This window comes from Muntiacus reevesi, chromosome 15 (genome assembly GCF_963930625.1).
Source record: "Muntiacus reevesi chromosome 15, mMunRee1.1, whole genome shotgun sequence".
Lineage (NCBI taxonomy): Eukaryota > Metazoa > Chordata > Mammalia > Artiodactyla > Cervidae > Muntiacus > Muntiacus reevesi.
Genome location: NC_089263.1, coordinates 45215462 through 45240503, shown reverse-complemented (window position 1 = coordinate 45240503; position 25042 = coordinate 45215462). Strand labels below are relative to the sequence as shown.

At 38.4% G+C, this 25042-nt stretch overlaps 1 protein-coding gene and 1 pseudogene across 1 annotated transcript in view; both read right to left on the bottom strand.

The window, feature by feature from the left end:
* TTC6 (tetratricopeptide repeat domain 6) overlaps window positions 1-25042 on the bottom strand; it is a 183574-nt gene that overhangs the window by 52450 nt on the left and 106082 nt on the right. The window contains exons 9-15 of the mRNA XM_065906884.1: window positions 24510-24584; window positions 21020-21393; window positions 18072-18522; window positions 17646-17775; window positions 16248-16420; window positions 12219-12355; window positions 652-821 (exon numbers count right to left, since the gene is read on the bottom strand). Coding sequence (XP_065762956.1) covers window positions 652-821; window positions 12219-12355; window positions 16248-16420; window positions 17646-17775; window positions 18072-18522; window positions 21020-21393; window positions 24510-24584 — 1510 coding nt within the window. The remainder of the gene's footprint in view (window positions 1-651; window positions 822-12218; window positions 12356-16247; window positions 16421-17645; window positions 17776-18071; window positions 18523-21019; window positions 21394-24509; window positions 24585-25042) is intronic.
* Window positions 4601-4976, bottom strand: LOC136147185 (thymosin beta-10 pseudogene; annotated as a pseudogene).

Here is a 25042-nt window from a genome sequence, read left to right as displayed (position 1 = left end):
CACAGCGATGTCTGGACTGTTGAACCCTGGCTGGAATTTGCCAGTAAGGATGGGCTAATTTATTCAGCTGTACACTGTTTACTGAGCACTGATTCTCTATCCAGAATTGTGCTGGACATACTTGGAGACCAAGAATGTACTGGCACATAGGTAGAAATGGCCACTTTTACCTGTTGGCATCCTCTTACCGAGGAGTCCCATTTTTAGTTTAAGGGTTACAAAACTCAGAATTTGACTAATCCGTCGGCTGGGCCTATGGAGTGGGACTCATCCCACCAGGAAAATTCACTATCATTTTAGCAAGATGACTAGGAAATGGGCCTAGATTTCCAGAAATAGCCTCAGAAGTTCATATATAGAAAGAGATTTCTTTGATATGATAGTCTCTCTTTGTGACTGTTACACACACGTAAACACACACACAATCACACACACTAAAAGGGAATATTAGAAACACTGTTAGCTAAACTATTATAGCTTACAAGTATAAAATATATGTCTATATAAATATACATTAGTGTGTATATATATATAACCATACAATAATACACATATTACATTAGTTATCCCACATTAGTATCCCACTCCATGAAAGTGAGCTGCTGAACCTCAGATTAAATCCCCATATATGTGCCATTGAAGATGAAGTACCTGAAACACTATAATCCTGCAGTGCTCTAAGAGGGTTACTCTTCCTAAATAAGCAGGCTCTATAATACAATGCTAACCAGTTATTAGGCTCTAAGTGAACTGCAATAGAAAGATCTTGAACTGCTTGCTTATAAAAGTGTCGTTGAAAATATGTTCTCCCTCGGTACATCCTAGAAAAAGAGAAAAGTTCATTTTAACATGTACAGAAAAATATAAATTTTCTCTTTTTGGCAAACCTATACAACTAATTTTATATTTGAATAACAACTGGTGGTTATTTCTCTTTGCTTCCCAGGAAAGTTCAGTCATAATGTTAACAGCAAAAGAGATATGAACTTTTTATAAATAAATATATATAATAAAATGCTTTCATTATAAATATACAATAAAATATTTTATGCTTATTAATGTTATATATTAATTGTATCCTTATGAATTTATTATATCTCTTATATTTATCAGAGATGTGTGTCAATAAAATACACCCAAATAAATGGGAGATTTCTCTGTCTACATGCATAAAAGATATTGCATCAGTTTCATGAGTTGAATTCTATCTCCATTAATTTCTGACTTCAGTTCCTAAATTTTCATTGACCTAGATCAACTCTGATAATCCCATCTTCAATTAATAATGTAAAGCAAATCAGTTTTTACAACTAAAATAAAAATGACAATTAAGGAAAAACAGGAAGAATAAGCTACTAGGCTGCCTGCTCTGAAGAAATTAAACCCAGGGGGAGGAAAAGAGATGCTCAGGAAGGTTATAATATGAAAACAATGGTAATTTGAAATAAAGAGTGCAGCCACTAACAGAGGTCTTTCAAAAGCACCAAGACTCAGGATATTTTATTCTGGAGCAAAATATTTTTTACCCCACACACAAGAAATTTCTTATGTATCTTCTAATGAACATAAAATCTTACATTTATTTTTAATAATTTCTATTTGCTAAAGAATATTAATTAACTTTTAAGCCTACATATGATTCTGAACTTAAAATCTTACAGAATAAATCTTTAGTAATATTTTTTGTAGGATGTCATCTACAATGTGTTTGAAGAATTAAGTCATGTCAATTTTTCAAAAACACTGACATTCGCATCTGTTCCTTCTTTCATTTCCACTGCCTCAATACTGAAGATTCTCATCAGATCACACCTAGGCTACTATTTTATCCCATTCCTGTCTCTATAGTGGTAAGATTTAATCATCAAATAATAAAGATCAAGGGGATCTTCCCAACCCAGGGATGGAACCTGCATCTCCTCCATCTCTTGCACTGCAGGCAGATTTTTTACCAGTGAGCCACCAGGAAAGTCCTTCCTGTAAGCAATCCCCTTCAAGTCAAGAAGTAGACAACCAGAAAAGAACAATAACTAGGGAAGAATTTTTAAAGAGCTTCAAAAAACTTTGCCCTCCCTTCAAATGGCTGCAAGCTGGGATAGTTTTAGAAGTAAATTATTTCAAACTTTCAAAGAACAAAAATTATCAAATCCTAAAGGACATATTTCTAAGAAAAGAAAAAGATAAAAGACTTCATTCATTTTGAGAAAGTAGCCAATTCCTGAAGTCAAAATCTGACTATATGAAATCAGTGAACAATTTTACTATGAATATAGATGAAAATTTTTGAAAATTTAGAAGACAAATTCGGTATAGTTCAATAACATTCAATATGAAAATATATGACGGCCAAGAGATTTCAAAATTAGAAGGCCTATTACCGTGAAACTCTTATAAGTAGATCATAGGAAAAAATTTAAACAGGAAAAAAAGATATTCCCTGGAAATAAAGAATAAATGGCTCAAAAATTAAAACTGTAATGTTTGTTGGCAAAAGCCAAAAGCACTTTCATTAATTTAAAGGAATAAAGACTATTTTATTCCTAATGTTATAATAAGGTTAAAGTTGATGCAATGATAAAAAGAGTTGGGAGACTGGAGTAGACCAAAACAGGTAGAACAGGAACTCCAAAACTCCACTTCTCCACAAAAGAAATGAATAAAATGGCAAAAACCATCAGAATCCATTTTTTTTGGAACTCTGAAATCTAATTAAAAACAGAACAACCAGGGAGATGCTTAATAAAGGAGGCCAAACTGCTGAATTTTGGTAAGGGAACTCTATGGTGTGTTCTAACTCACCCTGTATTCCCCTCCCCAATTTCCCAGACCCATGGTGGCCTTCAGAACAACCACCTGCCTTCCTGGTGTAGGTTACTAGTACCAGAGGGAACAACACAAATCTTATTCTCAAAGAACTGTAGTTATGTGTTTTGACCTGTCTGCTGAATGGATCACTGAACGACTGGCTCAAATGTATTCCCTCTGTTTTGACTGCCTTAGAGCTTTCTGGGGGCTGATGTGACTTCCTGGATGGTATTTATCAAAAGCACTTAAAGGCAAATGTATCAGCAGTTGCCACTTGAGGCAAGGGATAACAATCGGGACAAACAGCAAACTAACCAAAAACTCTGGGATGAAAGAAGCTGGAAAAGGAGATACCAGGGGGGTGAGCGCTTTAGAAAGTTTCTACATAGTGAGAAAATCTAAAAACCACATGCAAACCCAAGGCTGGAAGCATGCACAGAAAAGACCTGCGAAGACCCTCTCATCTCTGATTAATCCAGGCTCTGTGCAAGTAGGACACAAAAGCTGAGTCACTGAAGTTGCCTGGACAAGTACTAAAAGAGTGCCTCAACAGAGCCAGTCTTTAAAGACTCAGAGACTTCTTTTGTTTGTTTGGTTGGTTTGCTCCAGGAGATTAAGAAAATCTCAGTCAAATCACAGCTGACAATCAAGCTAACCGAATAGAGACTTCAGTAGCCACACATAACAAAGAATACAGACTTTAAAAAATCTGTTCAGTGAAGTCACTAAACAAATCACATGAATGACAAGAAGCAGCAACAATAAACCCTGGAAGATGAGTGGATGAAAATGATATCCTAAAGTGCTATATTATAATATTCAAAGGGACTACTTTTCAACAAAAAATTACAAGTAAAGCAAACAAAAATGACCTATTCACAGTATAAAAAGAAACTAATAGAAAACATGCCTGAGGGAGTCCAGACATCAGATAGACCAATATTCAACTATCTTAGTCAGTCAGTCAGTTCAGTTGCTCAGTCGTGTCCAACTCTTTTCGACCATGAACCTCAGCACGCGAGGCCTCCCTGTCCATCACCAACTCCTGGAGTTTACCCAGATTCATATCCATTGAGTCAGTGATGCCATCTAACCATCCATCCCATCCTCTGCCGTCCCCTTCTCCTCCTGCCTTCAATCTTTCCCAACATCAGGGTCTTTTCAAATGAGTCAACTCTTCACATCAGGTGGCCAAAATATTGGAGTTTCAGCTTCAACATCAGTCCTTCCAATGAACATCCAGGACTGATCTCCTTTAGGATGGATTGGTTGGATCTTCTTGCAGTCCAAGGAACTCTCAAGAGTCTTCTCCAATGCCACAGTTCAAAAGCATCAATTCTTCTGTGCTCAGCTTTCTTATAGTCCAATTCTCACATCCATACATGACCACTGGAAAAACCACAGCCTTGATTAGACAGACTTTGTTGGCAAAGTAATGTCTCTGCTTTTTAAGACACTGTCTAGCTTAGTCATAACTTTCCTTCCAAGGAGTAAGCGTCTTTTAATTTCATGACTGCAATTACCATATGCAGTGATTCTGGAGCCTCCAAAAAAATAAAGTCTGACACTGTTTCCACTGTTTCCCCATAGATTTCCCATGAAGTGATGGGACCGGATGCCATCACCTTAGTTTCCTGCATGTTGAGCTTTAAGCCAACTTTCTCACTCTCCTCTTCCACTTTCTTTCTTTCTTTTTTTTTCTTTTTTTTTTTTTGCCACGAGGTGTGTTTTATTTTCATTAATCATACAAATAATTTTCTATAATGTTCCAGGGCAAACCGGAGAAATTTGGCAGTCCGATTGGAAGGTCCCCTTCAGAGACCCGCGGGCCGGTGGCGACGGCACGGTGTGCCCGGGTTCACAGTGCAGCTTGTCGCTCGTGTACATCTTGCAGGTGGCTCTTCCTCCACATCACGGCTAGGGTCTCCAAGATGATGCGGTGGAGAATCCTCCAGGTTCGCGGGAAATTTCACTTTGCTTGCTTCTCCTGCTCAATGGTCTCTTTGGCCGGCAGGGTGTTCTTCTCCTGCGTCTCAGTCTTCTTCAGCTTGGCCTTATCGAAGCTGTTGATTTCCCCCATGTCGGGCTTGTCTGCCATTTTCTTAAAACAATCCGAGAAGTTCCGCTTACAGTCCGCGGTCCCGGGGCTCCCACTCGCGTTGCTGCAGCAAAAGACCACTCTTCCACTTTCATCAAGAGGCTCTTTAGTTCCTCTTCACTTTCTGCCATAAGGGTGGTGTCATCTGCATATCTGAGGTTATTGATATTTCTCCCGGCAATCTTGATTCCAGCTTGTGCTTCTTCCAGCCCAGCGTTTCTCATGATGTACTCTGCATATCCGTTAAATAAGCAGGGTGACAATATACAGCCTTGACGTACTCCTTTTCCTATCTGGAACCAGTCTGCTGTTTCGTGTCCAGTTCTAACTATTGCTTCCTGACCTGCATATAGGTTTCTCAAGAGGTGGGTCGGGTGGTCTGGTATTCCCATCTCTTTCAGAATTTTCCAGAGTTTATTGTGATCCACACAGTCAAAGGCTTTGGCATAGTCAATAAAGCAGAAATAGATGTTTTTCTGGAACTCTCTTGCTTTTTCAATGATCCAGCAGATGTTGGCAATTTGATCTCTGGTTCCTCTGCCTTTTCTAAAACCAGCTTGAACATCTGGAAGTTCACAGTTCACATATTGCTAGCACCTGGCTTGGAGAATTTTGAGCATTACTTTACTAGCGTGCAGTGGCTGCACTTTGCTGGAGCAGTCGTGAAGAGATACCCCATGTCCAAGGTAAGAGAAACCCAAGTAAGACAGTAGGCACTGAGACAGGGCATCAGAGGGCAGACAGACTGAAACCACAATCACAGACAACTAGCCAATCTGATCACATGGACACAGCTTGTCTAACTCAATGAAACTAAGCCATGCCATGCGGGGCCACCCAAGACGACAGGTCATGGTGGAGAGGTCTGACAGAATGTGGTCCACTGGAGAAGGGAATGGCAAACCACTTCAGTATTCTTGCCTTGAGAACCCCATGAACAGTATGAAAGGGCAAAAAGACAGGACACTGAAAGAGGAACTCCCCAGGTCGGTAGGTACCCAATATGCTAAAGGAGATCAGTGGAGAAATAACTCCAGAAAGAATGAAGGGATGGAGCCAAAGCAAAAACAACACCCAGCTGTGGATGTGACTGGTGGTAGAAGCAAGGTCCAATGCTGTAAAGAGCAATATTGCATAGGAACCTGGAATATTAGGTCCATGAATCAAGGCAAATTGGAAGTGGTCAAAAGAGATGGCAAGAGTAAACGTCGACATTCTAGGAATCTTCTAACTAAGATGGACTGGAAAGGGTGAATTTAACTCGGATGACCATTATATCTACTACTGTGGGCAAGATTCCCTTAGAAGAAATGGAGTAGCCACCATAGTCAACAAAAGAATCTGAAATGCAGTACTGGGATGCAATCTCAAAATGACAGAATGATCTCTGTTCATCCAAGGCAAACCATTCAACATCACAGTATTCCAAGTCTATGCCCCGACCAGTAACACTGAAGAAGCTGAAGTTGAACAGTTCTATGAAGCCCTACAAAACCTTTTAGAACTAACACCCAAGAAAGATGTCCTTTACATTATAGGGGACTGGAATCCAAAAGTAGGAAGTCAAGAAATACCTGGAGTAACAGGCAAATTTGGCCTTGGAGTACAGAATGAAGCAGGGCAAAGGCTAACAGAGTTTTGCCAAAAGAACGCACTGGTCATAGCAAACACCCTCTTCCAACAACACAAGAAAAGCTCTACACATGGACATCACCAGATGGTCAACACCAAAATCATATTGATTATATTCTTTGCAGTCAAAGATGGAGAAGCTCTATACAGTAAGCAAAAACAAGACCAGGAGCTGACTGTGGCTCAGATCATGAACTCCTTATTGCCAAATTCAGACTTAAATTGAAGAAAGTAGGAAAACCACTAGATCATTCAGGTATGACCTAAATCAAATCCCTTATGATTATACAGTGGAAGTGACAAATAGATTTAAGGGACTAGATCTGATAGACAGAGGCCTGAAGAACTATGGACGGTGGTTCATTACATTGTATAGGAGACAGGGATTAAGACCATCCCCATAGAAAAGAAATGCAAAAAAACAAAATGGCTGTCTGAGGAGGCCTTGCAAATAGCTGTGAAAAAAAGAGAAGCGAAAAGCAAAGGAGAAAAGGAAAGATATTCCCACCTGAATGCAGAGTTCCAAAGAATAGCAAGGAGAGATAAGAAAGCCTTTCTCAGTGATCAATGCAAAGAAATAGACGAAAACAACAGAATGGGGAAGACTAGAGATCTCTTCAAGAAAATTAGAGATACCAAGGGAAAATTTCATGCAAAGATGGGATTGATAAAGGACAGAAATGGCATGGACCTAAAAAAAGCAGAAGATATTCAGAAGAGGTGGCAAGAATACACAGAACAACTGTTCAAAAAAGATCTTCACGACCCAGATAAGCATAATGGTGTGATCACTCACCTAGAGCCAGACATCCTGGAATGTGAAGTCAAGTGAGCCTTAGAAACCATCACTACGAACAAAGCTAGTGGAGGTGATGGAATTCCAGCTGAGCTATTTCAAATCCTGAAAGATGATGCTGTGAAAGTGCTGCACTCAATATGCCAGCAAATTTGGAAAACTCAGCAGTGGCCACAGGACTGGAAAATTCAGTTTTCATTCCAATCCCAAAGAAAGGCAATGCCAAAGAATGCTCAAATTACTGCACAATTGTACTCATCTCACACGCTAGTAAAGTAATACTCAAAATTCTCCAAGTCAGGCTTCAACAATACGTGAACCATGAACTTCCAGATGTTCAAGCTGGTTTTAGAAAAAGCAGAGGAACCAGAGATCAAATTGCCAACATCCGCTAGATCATCAAAAAAAGCAAGAGAGTTCCAGAGAAACATCTATTTCTGCTTTATTGACTATGCCAAAGCCTTTGACTGTGTGGATCACAATAAACTCTGGAAAATTCTGAAAGAGATGGGAATACCAGACCATCTGACCTGTCTCTTGAGAAACCTATATGTGGGTCAGGAAGCAACAGTTAGAACTGGACATGGAACAACAGACTAGTTCCAAATAGGAAAAGGAGTACGTCAAGGCTGTATATTGTCACCCTGCTTATTTAACGGATATGCAGAGTACATCATGAGAAATGCTGGGCTGGAAGAAGCACAAGCTGGAATCAAGATTGCCGGGAGAAATATAATAACCTCTGATATGCAGACGACACCACCCTTCTGGCAGAAAGTGAAGAGGAACTAAAGAGCCTCTTGATGAAAGTGAAAGAGGAGAGTGAGAAAGTTGGCTTAAAGCTCAACATTCAGAAAACTAAGATCATGGCATCTGGTCCCATCACTTCATGGGAAATCTATGGGGAAACAGTGGAAACAGTGTCAGACTTTATTTTTGGGGGCTCCAAAATCACTGCAGATGGTGATTGCAGTCATGAAATTAAAAGATGCTTACTCATTGGAAGGAAAGTTATGACCAACCAACTGAGATAGCATGTTGAAAAGCAGAGACATTACTTTGCCAACAAAGTTTGTCTAATCAAGGCTATGGTTTTTCCAGTAGTCATATATGGATGTAAGAGTTGGATTAAAAAGAAAGTTGAGTGCCGAAGAATTGATGCTTTTGAACTATGGTGTTGGAGAAGACTCTTGAGAGTCCCTTGGACTGCAAGGAGATCCAACCAGTCCATCCTAAAGGAGATCAGTCCGGGGTGTTCACTGGAAGGACTGATGTTGAAGCTGAAACTCCAATACTTTGGCCACCTCATTTGAAGAGTTGACTCATTGGAAAAGACCCTGATGCTGGGAAGGATTGGGGGCAGGAGGAGAAGGAGATGACAGAGAATGAGATGGCTGGATGCCATCATCGACTCAACGGATGTGGGTTTGGGTAGACTCCGGGAGTTGGTTATGGACAGGGAGGTCTGGCTGTGATTCACAGGGTCGCAAAGAGTTGGACACGACTGAGCGACTGAACTGAACTGAACTGATTGTTGACTTAAAAAATATTCACAACCTATAAGTTGGCAGTTATGTTTTATTTAGTGGGATTTTTTAGGACTTTAAGGTTTATTCAAGCTCAAGTAACCTTGAGAGAAGTGCTCTGAGGAGGCAAGGGGTTCGGGACAGGTTATATAGAAGTTTTGCAACAAAGAGCAGGTAGCCTGAATGTCAAATTGTTGTAAATTAAAGGAAAACCAGATATCTCAAGTGAAGGAATTTAACACTTTTCTATGTTTGGAAAGATGCAAAGAAATAGAGTCGATGGGAATTTGCTGTACTGTATGAGGCAGGGAGCTCAAATCCAGTGTGACAACCTAGAAGCGTGGGATGGGATGGGAGGTGGAAGGGAGGTTCAAGAGGTAGAGGATATATGTATACCTATGGCTGATTCACATTGACGTATGGCAGAAACCATCACAACACTGCAGAGTACTTATACTCCAGTTAAATAGAAGTAAGTTTTTTTAAATATATTTTTTAAAAGTTTAGCTAGATTGCTATATTGCAAGGTCAGTATACATTTATCAACTGCATTTCTATATACCAGCAACAAAAAGTTTAAAATAAAATTATACTAAAGTAGTACCTAAAATAAAACTAAGCAATATTGAATATATAGGAATAAAGAAAAAGATATACATAAGGCTTCTTTACAGAAATTATAAAACATAATTGAGTAAAAGGAAATGAAGACAGAAAGAAAATGTATCTTAGGCATACACGAGAAGATTCAATATTGTTAGGACGTAAAATTTTCCCCTACTGCTCTATAAATTCATTGCAACCCCAATCAAGATACAAATGAATTACCATGGAAGTTAACATGCTGATTCTACTAACTTAAACCATACAAAATTGTGAAATTTTACTATTCTGATCAATAAAGAAGTCAATTTTCATATAATTTGCATGCCTGCTTAGTCATTCAGTCATGTCCGATTCTTTGCAACCTCATGATTATGGCCCACACCAGGCTCCTCTGCATGGGGATTCTCCAGGCAAGAATACTGAAGTGGGTTGCCATGCCCTCCTCTAGGAGATCTTCCCAACCCAGGAGTCAAACTCAGGTCTCCTGCATTACAGTCAAATTCTGTAACATCTGAGCCACCAGGGAAGTCCAAGAATAGTCTATCCCTTCTCCAGGGGAACTTCCCAACCTAGGAGTTGAACCAGGGTCTCCTACACTGCAGGCAGATTCTTTACCAGCTGAGCTATCAGGGAAGCCCTTCATATAGTTTAACCCCATTCAATGTGTTTGGAAATGCAAAATAGCCAAGGGAAGCTCTGACAATTTTGAAAGATCAAAAGAACTGTTCTACTGGATTTCACGACTTATTATGAAACTATAGTATTTAAGACAGTATAGTACTGGTGCAAAGATAGATTTTTTAAAACCCCCCAAAATAGGGACTTCCCTAGCAATCCAGTGGTTAAGACTTCACCTTCCAATGTAGGGGGTGGGGGTTCAATTCCTGGTCAGGGGGCTAACATCCCTCATGTCTTGTGGCCAAAAACTCAAAATATAAAAAAACAGAAGCAATATTGTAACAAATTCAATAAACCTTTAAAAATGGTCCATATCAAAAAAAAAAAAAAAAAAGAAAACCTGAAAATAGAGAAAAGACTAAGAAAGAGATCCACCCATACCTGGATCTTCATTTCCTACAAAGCTTACACTACAGAGCAATGGGAAAGTGACAGGCATTTTATTCAATGTTGCTGGGAAATTTGAATATGCATACAGAAAAAAATGAAATTTGTTCTCTGCTTCACAGCATATACAAAAATTGATTCTAGGTATACTGTAAATCTAACTTTAAAGGCAAAATAATAAACTTTCTAGAAGATCAGACAGGAGAATATCTACATGACATAAAAGTAGGAAAAACTTACTTATAATAAAGACAGGTAAAGCGCTAATTTTAAAGAAAAAAATGTTATTCAACCAGATTATATTGTATTACACCTAAAAACTGTTTACCAAAAGACAATATTTAAGGAGTGCAATGACAATCCAGAGCTAGAAAAAAATAATTGCTATAAATATAACCAAAGGGCTCATACCAAGAATATGTTTTAGTTCATACAAATTAATAAAGAAAAAAGACCAACAACACAAAAGTTATGGATAACAAGACAAAGAAAATCCAAATGGTTAGTAAACATCTGAAACTGAATAATCATGTTTGTAATGAAGAAAATGAATATTCAAACTAAATAAGATAATACTCCATACCCACTAGGATGGCTAAAATTTGAAAGCTATAATAGTACCCAGTGCTGGTGTGGAGCCTGCATAACTACTGGTAGTACAACCAGTTTGCAAAATTAGTTTGGCACTACAGCTGAACAACTGCATACCCTATGAATTAGGTATAGGAATGCAAGTATCCACTCCTACCTGTATATCCAACAGATATACACATATGTGTGTCATGTACAGTAATGGTGAATGAAGCCATATTTGAATTCATCAGTAGAATGGATAAATAAACTGTAACATATTCATGTCACTGAATGTTATACAAAAATTAAAATGAACAAACTGGAGCCACATGCAATAATACATAATATTCAATGAAATAAAGCTAGAGATGAAAGAGTACTACCTGACAATTTTATTTATATAAAGTTCAAGAAAACAGCAAAACTAAACTAAGAATGTTTAGGGACACATACTTGTGTGTTGAAACTATAAAGAAATCTAAGTCAGGACAGTGGTTACCTTCTCAGAGAGGCAAAGGCAAAAGGAGGTTTGCTAGAAATGTTTCTTGAGCTGGTGGTAGTTACATAATTATTGACATTGTGATGTCATACTTTGCATATTTTTGAATGCGTACTTTATTTTACTATAACAATGCTAACAGAAGACAAATAAGTATGACTATATATATGTTTTAAGCCTCTTCAAAACTAAATTTTGATGAAAAGAAAAGCAACAAAATGGAAACGAATTATACACAATAAGGTTGGACGAACAAAGTTTAAAATCCAAGTTACAATAAGAAAGAATGGAAATCTATGTCAACAGCTCTCTGTACTGACTAAATACAGATATGAAAAGAAATCCAAAGAAACAAAATACAGGTCACTATTTTAAAAAATCGATAATGTAACTAGTCTTTAGAAAATGCAAATGAAACAATTCTAAATTATCACTTTTATGCCTTTTAGGTTGAAATACTCACTACTCTTAGGGTATAGGTAAAGATCTTCATACACTAGTAGTTCTAAAAAATTGATTCACTATTTTAAGGGCTGTCTGATGTATTTCAAGCAATTTTCTTTCTTGAGAGCATATTTCAAATTTTTTTTCAAAAACCATATCTAAAATAATTCTTACCTTGCTTGAGAATTTTGGGGATCTATATTTAACAAGGCTGTAAAATCTTGTTCAGCTGCAATCCAGTTTTCATTTTCATAGTAGAACAGCCCACGTTTAAATAATGCATCTGTTCTTTTGGGATCATAAAAGATACACTACATGGGGCAGGGGTTGGAGGGAAATCACAGAAACATATCACATTATGAAAAAAAAATAAGCAAGAAAAGTATATAATCCCACAGGAAATTAAATAACTACAACCGTGTTTTTAACTTCAGATTACATAAAAGCAAACTAAGATGCCAAAAGTTTCAGATTTGCATGTAAAAAAGGAAATCTGTTTGTCATCAAATTCTAGAAAGGGGAAGTTTTATTAAAAACAAAAACAAAATCCAGCACATATAAGAAGCCAAGGTTTCTCCCCGCCAAAGTTTTTATTAATAAAACCTCATAAGTAATTATTCAACTAGAGTAGGATTGGATTATATTGGATCTATCATAGCATTTTATTCCAATTAAAGGTGACACATACTAGACCACATTAAGGCCGACTCAATGAAATGAAATATGGATTTATTTAGCCCCTAAAATGGAGAAAAGAAATAAACTGGTATTGGCATGGCTCATTCATTTCACATTGACAAAGAAGGCAATAAACAGACTAAATTATTGTAAACTCAGTTGTAAAGTTCCTTGCCTATTGATAGTAGACGGGAAATTGAAGCACAGCAATTATGAGGTACTTTTAAAATAGGAAAAAACACACTAAAGATTTTGACGTTTGACCTCAAGTTGCTGCAAGAGTCAATTTTTAAACTATTAGTATCAGTGCTAGATAAAGGAAATGATCAGAAAAGATATTTTTAACAACTTTAATATCTTCAAAAGAGATTTGTGTTCACTTATAGACAAGAAGTTACCAAGTTATAACAATATTCTCTTGAAGCAAAAGAATGTCAAGTATGTGGCTATTATAAATTAAGAAACAGAGCAGTTGGGAACATGAAAAGTTAAACTGTTTAAATAACTTCTCAGTTGTACTAAGAACTAGACTTTAGAATTAAAACTCAGGAGTTCAAGGTTACAATTCTGCTGCAATCAGTGGAATATCTGCCTGACTATAGACTCCATCGGAGAAGGCAATGGCAACCCACTCCAGTACTCTTGCCTGGAAAATCCCATGGGCAGAGGAGCCTCGTGGGCTGCAGTCCATGGGGTCGCGAAGAGTCGGACATGACTGAGCGACTTCATTTTCACTTTTCACTTTCATGCGCTGGAGAAGGAAATGGCAGCCCACTCCAGTATTCGTGCCTGGAGAATCCCAGGGACGGGGGAGCCTGGTGGGCTCCTGTCTAAGGGGTCACACAGAGTTGGACACGACTGAAGCGACTTAGCAGCAGCAGCAGCAGCACAGACTCCATACACAGGCTAGTAAAAATTCACTCCCTCAAGAGATTCTCTGATATCTCCCAATCAAATATAAATTGCCCCCATTATCAATAAATATCCATTTATTAAGCTAAAGGCAAAGGAAAAGAGGGAAGATATACCCAATCGAATGCAGAGTTCCAAAGAATAACAAGGAGAGATAAGAAAGCCTTCCTCAGTGATCAGTGCAAAGAAATAGACAAAAACAAAAGAATGGGACGGACTAGAGGTTTCTCCAAGAAAATCAGAGATAAATAGGGGACATTTCATGCAAAGATGGGCTTGATAAAGGACAGAAATGGTTTGGACCTAAAAAAAGCAGAAGATGTTAAGAAGAGGTGGCAAGAATACACAGAACAACTGTGCAAAAAAGATCTTCACGACCCAGATAAGCATAATGGTGTGATCACTCACCTAGAGCCAGACGTCCTGGAATGTGAAGTCAAGTGGGCCTTAGGAAGCATCACAATGAACAAAGCTAGTGGAGGAGATGGAATTCCAGTTGAGCTATTTCAAATCCGAAAAGATGATGCTGTGAAAGTGCTGCACTCAATATGTCAGAGAATTTGGAAAACTCAGCAGTGGCCACAGGACTGGAAAAGGTCAGTTTTCATTCCAATCCCAAAGAAAGGCAATGCCAAAGAATGCTCAAACTACCACACAATTGCACTTATTTCACACGCTTGCAAATTAATGCTCAAAATTCTCCAAGCCAGGCTTCAACAGTATGTGAACTGTGAACTTCCAGATGTTCAAGCTGGATTTAGAAAAGGCAAGAGGAACCAGAGATCAAACTGCCAACATCTGCTGGATCACTGAAAAAGCAAGAGAGTTCCAGAAAAACATCTATTTCTGCTTTATTGACTATGCCAAAGCCTTTGACTATGTGGATCACAATAAACTCTGGAAAATTCTGAAAGAGATGGGAATATCAGACCACTTAACCTGACTCCTGAGAAATCTGTATGCAGGTCAAGAAGCAACAGTTAAAACTGGACATGGAACAACAGACTGGTTCCAAATCAGGAAGCGAGTAAATCAAGGCTGTATGTTGTCACCCTGCTTATTTAACTTATATGCAGAGTACATCATGAGAAACGCTGGGATGGATGAAACACAAGCTGGAATCAAGATTGCCGGGAGAAATATCAATAACCTCAGATATGCAGACAAAACCACTCTTATGGCAGAAAGTGAAGAAGAACTAAAGAAACAGATTATTGATGACAGTGAAAGAGGAGAATGAAAAAGTTGGCTTAAAACTCAACATCCAGAAAACTCAGATCATAGCATCTGGTCCCATCACTTCATGGCAAACAGACGGGGAAGCAATGGAAACAGTGACAAACTTTAATTTTTGGGCTCCAAAATCACTGCAGATGGTGACTGCAGCCATAAAATGAAATGCTTGCTCCTTGGAAAAAAAAGCTATGATCAACCTAGACAGCATGTTAAAAAGCAGACACTACTTTGCCAACAAAGGTCCGTCTAGTCAAAGCTACGGTTTTTCCCAGTAGTCATGTATGGATGCGAGAGTTGGACTATAAAGAAAGCTGAGCACCAAAGAATTGATGTTTTTGAACTGTGGTATTGGAGAAGACTCTTGAGAGTCCCTTGGACTGCAAGGAGATCGAACCAGCCTATCCTAAAGGAAATCAGTCCTGATATTCATTGGAAGGACTGATGCTGAAACTGAAACTCCAATACTTTGGCCACTTGTTGCAAAGAACTGACTCATTAGAAAAGACCCTGATGCTAGGAAAGATTGAGGGCGGAAGGAGAAGGGTATGACAGAGGATGAGATGCTTGGATGGCATCACTGACTCAATGGACATGAGCTTGAATAAACTCTGGGAGGCTGGTGATAGACAGGGAAGCCTGGCGTGCTGCAGTCCATGGGGTCGCAAAGAATCAAACACGAGTGAGCAACTGAACAGAACTGATCATCTTTATTTCCATCACAGCATTCATCACAATTAGTAATTATATATTAGTATATATATTTATTTCTTTAATATTTGTTCTTTATACTATAGGCTCCATGTAAGCATGAAACATTTCTGTTTTATTCACCAGGATTTATCCATTTTATTACCCAGTGTCTTAGGCAATAAATATTTGTGAGTGAATGAATGAATGAATGAATGAGCCAGTAAGCAGTCTTTGAAAGCAGATAGGTTTGCTGCAGAAGAAAATCGCCAGATCTCAGTGTCAAAAAGTGGAAAATTATTTTCTCCACTGTTTGAAAGAAAGAAGCACTCTTCAAAGGTTTATTCAGTGCTTCATAGTCCAAAAGAAGACAGCTGGAAAGTCAAGGCTCCATCAAAGTTGCCTGAATGCTCTCATACCCAACTCTGATGGAAATCCATTCATTCAAAAATATCATTGATGTACTGTTAATATCAATTCCACTAATGAATATTCTATGATCTAATCTAAAATAAATTAATTTGGACTATATAATGCATGAGAGAATTTCAACAATTTGTTATAAATTAGGATATCATGCTCTAAAATGTATAAATATATAATTAGATAATTTGTATTTATATAATTAGTATATCATGTTCTAAAATATACAAATATATAAATGACAGCATTATATGTAATACAGCTTACTTTAGAAAAGTCATCAATGGCCAGCATTTTGTTTTCTATTTCATACATCTCACCCCTCCTGAAGTACATATCAGAATCCATGGGTCTGCACTTGATTGCCTGAGTATAATTTAGAATTGCCAAAGTAATTTCATTTTTTTCTCTGAAAATTTCTGCTCTTGAAAAATATGCGTCTAAAGAAAATTAATACGGAAAAACTTAGTGGTACAGCCCTAAATTTTAAGAAGTTAATCGTTCACCCTCTGAAAAATGTAGTCTTACAAAAATGTATCTCTATTTACTCTCTTTGTCATTTAATATTTGTTCTTTTGTTCAACAATGCAAAATTCATTCTCACAGACTGGATAAATAATTATGTTAAAAGTGTTTCCATTTCAACAACAAAAATTACCTTTTTCCTTTTTATATATCTAAAATTGTTTCATAATCTTTTAATGTTCACAGTAAAAAGTTATGGACTTTTAGCAAAGATCAGCATAAATTAAAAAAAAAAAAACATTTATTAAGCTCATGTTATATTTTAGGGGTATGTTGTGAGTGTTGGAGATACAAAGATGAATATGACATTTTCTCATTTCTCTAAAGTTCCATGCCTAGTCATTCAAGTTGATTAGAGAACAGTACATAAACACAAAGCTATATATTTCATCCAACTGAGAAGTCTTAAGAATGGTAAAGAATCTGCCTGCCAATACTGGAGATTCAGGAGACACCAGTTCATTCCCTGGTTCAGGAAGATCCCCTAGAGGAAGAAATGACAACCCACTCCAGTATTCTTGCCTGGAGAATCCTATGGACAGAGGAGCTTGGTGGGCTGTAGTCTATGGGGTCACAAAGAATTGGACACAACTGAGCAATTGAGCACTCACACATGCAAAATTACTACAACTCTAATTCAGACTAAATTTGTGAATTACTTCTATAAAAATTGTAAGCTTATCTTACAAAATAAGCAGTAAGAAACCAATTTATTGTAATGTATACCAAGGACATTAACATTTCAAACTATGATAAATATTTTTTAAAACAACAGGATCACAAAAGAGTCCTATATTTACAATGAAGTGAAGTGAAGTGAAGTCACTCAGTCATGTCCGACTCTGCAACCCCACGGACTTCAGCCTACCAGGCTCCTCGGTCCATGGGATTTTCTAGGCAAGCGTACTGGAGTGGGTTGCCATTTCCTTCTCCAGGGGATCTTCCTGACCCAGGGATCAAACCCGGGTCTCCAGCATTGTAGGCAGACGCTCTACCACCTGAGCTACTAGGGAATCAAGAATAAATTTAACTTAGGAAAGTTACAACCATTTGTGGAGACTTATATGTCTTGAATTATGTATCTTTTTACCACTAAATGACCAAAGCTTAGTTTAAGATATGACTGCACAGACAACCCACCTGCATTATTTTTATTGTATTTATTTATAAAATTCAAGTCATCCAAAGCTTCATTAATTTTGTCTTGGAAAAGATAAATGAAATGTCGGTGCCAATAGGCATTGAGGAACAATGGCTCCAAGAATATAGCCTAGAAAATAGATGTATAAATTCCATTTAAATTGATCTAAGGGAAGACAGACTAGCAAATAAACTTTCACACATTGCTGACTTCAACAGCTTTATATGTGTATAGTATAATATGATGCCTCTGAATCTGACAAAAATCTAGTGTTTTTAAGGCTAATTATTTGAAAATGCCAGAATTTTCTACTCCTATATACGTAATACAAATATTCATTATTCAAAATTCTAGTAAAAGGTCAATATATAATTATAAGCAAGGATAAATGGTTAGTATTATTATTTTGATTACATAAAACTTACTTCCTGTAGATCATTCATGGCACTCTGTAACTTTCCCAGTTTCCTATAAAGAGCTCCACGCCTACAATATAAAAATGCAGGATATTTCTTCTTACTATTTATTTCTTCAGTCAAGATCTCCACTTCAGATTCATAATGTTTAATGACTGCTGGAGGAAGACCACAGGTCAAAGAATCACTCAATTCTAGCTTTGGTGATTGTTTCACTCCTTCAGATGAGTCTTTGTCAACAGATATTTTAACTCTCGGGGTTGTCTTCTTTTGCTTAGGCTGAGAGACCATCTCAGGAGACCATGTTTGAGGATCACTATGTTCCAGAATTCTCTTAATTTGGGCACATTTGTCAGAATTTAAACCCAAAGGTACACTGGGACACCGAAGTACACGTTCATATAGTGGAACTCTGAGCAAATATTTCTTCTGTCCAGGAAGGATTCCGTGGGACACTGATCTAGTATGCAAAAGGGTGATTCTTAAATTACAGAAATATAATTTTTATAACCAATAAATCAACTCAGTCACAATGACTATTTCTCTGTTATCAAAATAAAATTACATGGTACTTTTATGCAAATCAAGTCCTTCTGTTCATTCATTTAGATCATGTGAAGAATCTACATTGAGGTTATGAAAGCAGAAGACTGTTATTAAAGTTACAGCCTCTGTAAAGAACTGAATAAGGGGTCAGTGCTCCTTCCAGGCTTAATTTACATCCCCACCCCCAACCAGAGGAAATACAATCTCAGGAGAACTGAGGAGTTAAAACTTGATGTGCAAAAGGAAATGTATCCAAATGGTTGGCAAGGACATGAACTTGAGGAAGCAGGAAGAAGCAAAGATTTTACTCCACAGCAGACTAACAAAAAGACATCCCAGACTTCATCCCAAACTTCCTAGGCTATCAAGTTAGATGACATTTAATACATTTTCAAATGCTATGTTTCTAGGATCATCTCCGCAAACTCTCCATTTCCCACAGAGTTTTCATTCAGTAGCATTCATTGTATGCTGGTGCTGTTATAGCCACGTGAGAGAACAAACATGCTCTATTGGAAGGAAAAAAAAATTAAACCCCATCATTTCATAAATATTTACCAAGTGTGTACTATGAGAAAGTCCTGTGCTAAAAGAAGGAGAATAAAAGTGAGAAAAGTCAGTATCCTTCTGCTTCCTTATTCGGTGACACTCCACTCCTCTTCACACTCCAGGGCAAGCCTCCATCATCTCTTCAGTCTAGAGTATGCTGCTAAGTCACGTCAGTCGTGTCCAACTCTGTGTGACCCCATAGACGGCAGCCCACCAGGCTCCCGTCCCTGGGATTCTCCAGGCAAGAACACTGGAGTGGGTTGCCATTTCCTTCTCCAGTGCATGAAAGTGAAAAGTGAAAGTGAAGTCGCTCAGTCGTGTCCGACTCTTCGCGACCCCATGGACTGCAGCCTACCAGGCTCCTCCATCCATGGACTTTTCCAGGCAAGAGTACTGGAGTGGGGTGCCATTGCCTTCTTCGGTCTAGAGTATAATGACATCTTAAATCCCTGCTTGTACTCTTGGTTTTATCCATTCTCCACACAGCAGCCAGCAAGTTTTGTAATTTTTTTTTAAACAAATGTAAATCAGATCATGTCAGTCCCTCCAAGAGCATTCCCTAGTACCTAGAACACAAATCAAACTTTTCATCGTAGCCTACAAGACAACACGATGAGACCCCAGCAAATATCTCTAATAACACTACTCTCTCGCCTCCCACTGTTCCAGGCTTAGGGCAAGCCTCAAAGGCATTGCATTTTCCAGTCCTTCTGAGTGGCTGACTCCTTCTCAATTCCTATTTCTGGTCAAAGGTCACCCTGGAAAGACCATCTGTGCCAAACAGATCTCCTTTCCACCTCCACATTTATCTCTATTCTCTACCTTGTCCTTTGCCCTAGAGTACTAGTCTGTACAGACTATATACATAGGAATACTTTCTTTCTTCTAATCAAGTATGTTCAATTAGGAGTCCTGAAAAGGGAGTTCAAGCGAGGTCAAAGTATTCCTCCGGGCCCCTCCTGAAAGGTTGCCTCAAACTAGCCATGATCTTTGACCAAAGTTCACTACTTCTTTCAAGGAAATCCTTTCCATAAAATTCCTTTCTTCCAGGTTCTAGTAATCATCCTCTCTTTTTGTCCTCTCATACTGAGGGATAGAGACTGGCTCTATTATTTCCAGCCCCAGGATAGCACTCTATCATTTGTGATTTTCCTATGCCCACATCTTTGTAAATTGCCACTTGGTATCCCTCTCTAGAATTATTCTAAATTGAGAGTGCTATCTGTTTACTCCTGGGACCCTGACTGATAAATTAATTGGCACCAGAGATGGGCCCAGGAAAAGCTATGGTTTATAGTCAAAGCTATGGTTTTTCCAGTAGTCATGTATGGGTGTGAGAGTTGGACCATAAAGAAGGCTGAGCACTGAAGAATTGATGTTTTTCAACTGTGGCATGGGAGAAGATTCTTAAGAGTCCCTTGGACTGCAAGGAGATTCAACCAGTCCATCCAGAAGGAAATCAGTACTGAATATTCATTGGAAGGACAGATGCTAAAGCTGAAGTTCCATTACTTTGGCCACCTGATGTGAAGTGCTGACTCATTAGAAAAGACCCTGTGGCTGGGAAAGATTGAAGGCAAGAGGATAAGGGGACAACAGAGGACAAGATGGTTGGATGGCATCACCAACTCAAGGGACATGAGTTTGAGCAAGCTCCGGGAGATGGTGAAGGACAGGGAAGCCTGGTGTGCTGCAGCCCATGGGGTCACAAAGAGTCAGACATGACTGAGCAACTGAACAACAACCAGAGACGGACCCAGGAAATATACATACAAAAGGATCCTTCAATGAGTGAATTAAAAAACTAAGGCCCAAACCATAATATATTTCTTAAACTATAACAAATGCTGATTCAACGAGACCTTTTAAGAATTTTTGGAGGCTTGGATAACTCATCATACACAAGTGTAAGTTTACTGAGCTTCAGTCCTCTCCTCCGTCTCATCTTCTTTTTCTTGGGATAAACAATGTAAGTAATGCCAGCTTGTCGAGATGCTTCAATGAGGGTGAAAGACAGGTCTCTTGAACCATATCTGCCACGCATGTAGTCTAAGATAGAATCTATATTTTCTTTCTCAGAGACAGATTCCTTAGTTTCGTTTTGCTCAGTCATCCAACGCTCCAACTCCTTTGCTTTTTGAAGCATCACCTCTTTTATATTGCTTTGCATGTCATCCTGAATCCCTGATAGAACTGTGGTCTCCTCCTTAATCAACTCAACTGCAGATTTTACTCTCTTATTCATAAGGAAACAAAAAATTGAAAAATATAAAATCAATTTAGTTGCTATACATTTCAAATTAATTCAGTTATAATTACTATTAATGGAATTTGGTCACTCACTATTGAAAAATTTCAAACCATCTATTCTTGATGTATTGCAAGTGAGCTTATAAGTTAACAGTGGGTTAGTTAAAGCAAAGTACAATAATTTGGTCACATGACATTTCATTAGCTATATAAAAATAACACCATAAAGTATATATGAATTGTGATTTTATATATTCTTAATTGAAAGAGAATGCTCTTTACATATCCAAATAAAGTATGTGCTCTACTTGTAGTTTAATGAAAAAAAAATGGTGAGTGAAGTGAAAGTTGCTAAGTCATATCCAACTCTTTGCTACCCCATGGACTATATAGTCCATGGAATTCTCCAGGCCAGAATACTGAAGTGGGTGGCCGTTCCCTTCCCCAGGGGGTCTTTCCAACCCAGGGATTGAACCCAGGTCTCCCGCATTGAAGGTGTATTCTTTACCTGCTGAGCCACCAGAGAAGCCCAAGAATACTGAAACGGATAGCCTATCCCTTCTCCAGCAGATCCTCCCAACCCAGGAATCAAACCGGGGTCTCCTGCATTGCAGGCAGAGCAAAAATTATTAAAATGCCTCACTTCATTAAATCAATTTGTAAGTTTATTTTCAAAAGCACCTTAATAACACTGAATTCCTATACTTAGTATTCAATTATTTTCAATTTAATATTTATAGGCTTACATAACAGAATTTCAACCTAATATTCATTTTATCTATTCATCAGAGAATCAACTTAATTTTCAATAATAATATTAATATTATGATACATTAGTGAATAATTTATAATAATTATGCATTAGTATTTGAAACTCTAACAACATTCATTACAAATAAAAGAGAGATTAGCTCCAATCCTTTGATATAGCATTTCTTGCCTATTGAGCTACTGTCAATAAAAAATTGCATTTAATTTTGCTAGTAAATAATTCATTACAGAAATATTTTTCTTAACAGTGAATATAGACCCAAATTCCAAACCCAAATAACAATTCCATACAAGCTAGTTGTATATTTTAAGATGTACTAAAACATAATAGAGATATTGACCTTCTCTGTGACTTACTATATATACTTTCCCCATGTCTAGAAACTGTATTTAACTCAATATGGACTTAGAATAGAGAACAGAGAAATACCGACTACAGAATATATATACGTATACATATATATATCAAAAAATAAACACATATGTATGTACCAAGAAAAAGTAGAACATGCCTGAAAAAAGTAAAACATAAAATTATTCTTCAAATAATTTTTCTGGCCCTTTCCCTCTTCTCCTTCTGGGACCTCTATAATGTGAATACTATTCTGCCTGATGTTGTGCCAGAGGTCCTTTAAGGTATCCTCACTTTTTAAAATTCTTTTTTCGTTTTTCTGCCTAACAGTGATCTCTGTTGCTTTTCCCTCTTGCTTGTCCTTCATGCTTCTCCTTCATCCAGTTTGCTGTTTTAACTCTTTAAGTATATTTTTCAGTTCAGTTATAACTTGTGTTCAGTATTTTCTTATCTTTTCTGTCTCCTTGCTGTTCCCACTGTGTTCATCCATTCATCTCCCAAATTTGGTGAGCAACTTTTGACCATGACGTTGAACTCTTTAGGAACACATTCCTGTCTCTGCACTTGGCCTGACTCTCTGTGTTCTATATGAATGAGGCAAACCAGCACCTCTCCCAGGCCTGAAGGAGTCTTGAGTAGGAAATGATCCATGGGACCCAGAAGCACAATGTCCCTGGCACCTGAGCCAGGTTCTCCAAGGGTGCTCCGGTGGGTGCTGTGATCACCTGCCAGTTACTGCAAGGCTGCAGCCGCTGCAGAGAGAGAGCAAGGCTTGGTGCACTTGCTCGCCCAGCCCAGCTGGGGCCCAGCTGCTGGGGCACAGGCGGGTGGGACTCGGGGCGCTTGCCCTGCACGACACAGCTGTGTCACAGGGTTTGCAGAGTTTGGTACACTCACCCAACCCAGTTCCAACATACCTGCTGTAGGAGGTGTGTGCTGGACCATGCCCGTTGGCTCTAACAGGTTATAGGGAGAACACCAAAAATGGCACCCACCAGCTCCCTCATCAGCAAACTAGAATGAGATTTAAAAATGGTGCCCACCAGCACATCTGAAGTCCCAACAGGTTTCTGCCTCTCCAGCAGTTGCTATAAAATCAGTAAGTAGGTGTCCCTCACTTATGATCGATGCTTTAAAACAGTGAGCCTGGCACACCAAGGAACCAGGTCACGAGAAGGGAGAGCTTCATGTACTCCCACCATTTCTTCCGCCTTCAGTCTCCACCTTTTGCAGAGCTTCCAACAGTGCTACGTTGGGACAGAGCATCTGGAAGTTCACAACCTGGAGCCACTATGAGGAGGGCCCATGGAAGAATATTCCATTTTCAGCGGAAAACTAACTATGATGACTTTGCTCTTTGGGTCTGGATTTGTTGCATCTTTCTTTACAGTAAGACACCAACTGCTTAAGAATGAGACAGACATGAAGAGGAGCATATTAAGAGGCGCAATCTCTGAAAAAAGGATTAAACTCTCGAACTCAGCATCCTAGATATGTTTGTAAATAAATGACAGCATAAAACAAACTGTGAGCTCAACGCAAGTGACTTGACTTAAAATATACCAAGTAAAGTCAGGGTTTCCCTTGTGGCTCAGCTGGTAAAGAATCCACCTGCAATGTGGGAGACCTGGGTTCGATCCCTGGGTTGGGAAGATCTCCTGGAGAAGGGAAAGGCTACCCACTCCAGTATTTTGGCCTGGAGAACTCCAATGGGGCCGCAAAGACTTTTTCACTTTCAAGTAAAGTCAAAGTGTGACTATGAGACCCTTCCAAGAGATGTGGAAAACCGTAAATTGGCACTAACCACAACAATCTTACAGAGGCTACCAAACTCTCAGCGAAAGCCAAAATTTCAATCAACTCTGTATGAATCAAGTGATCACACTATTTTAGGAAAGCAAACAAAAAGCATAGGTGGTGATTATTACTAGAAATGTGAACATTTCCTTTCAATAACAAAAACTGAAAAATTATCGTACCTTTAATTGAGTAGACTGTGTGCTGAAATGTTTTTGGACATTTTCAAATGATGCAGCTTTTCTCAGGAAAAAAAGCTGTAAAATAGTCAAATGACAAATATACATTGATTGACTCTACATGCTATTTGGTAAACTAAAATATCAGATGACAATTGACTAGTGATAACTGGGTAAATTCATGAAATGCAGAAATACTAATTAAAATACAGGTTCTTACTGATTTTGAAATCACTATGTTCAAACATAGGGTGAGAACTTAAAATCCATCAATTTAGTAGTAATTTAGTCGCTCAGTCATGTCCGACTCTTTGCAGCCCCATGGACTACAGCACGCCAGGCTTCCCTGTCCATCACCAACTCCCAGAGTTTATCCAAACTCATGTCCATTGAATCCAACCATCTCATCCTCTGTCGTCCCCTTCTCCTCCCACCTTCGATCTTTCCCAGCAACAGGGTCTTTTCAAACGAGTCAGTTCTTCACATCAAGTGGCCAAAATATTGGAGTTTCAGCTTTAACATCAGTCCTTCCAATG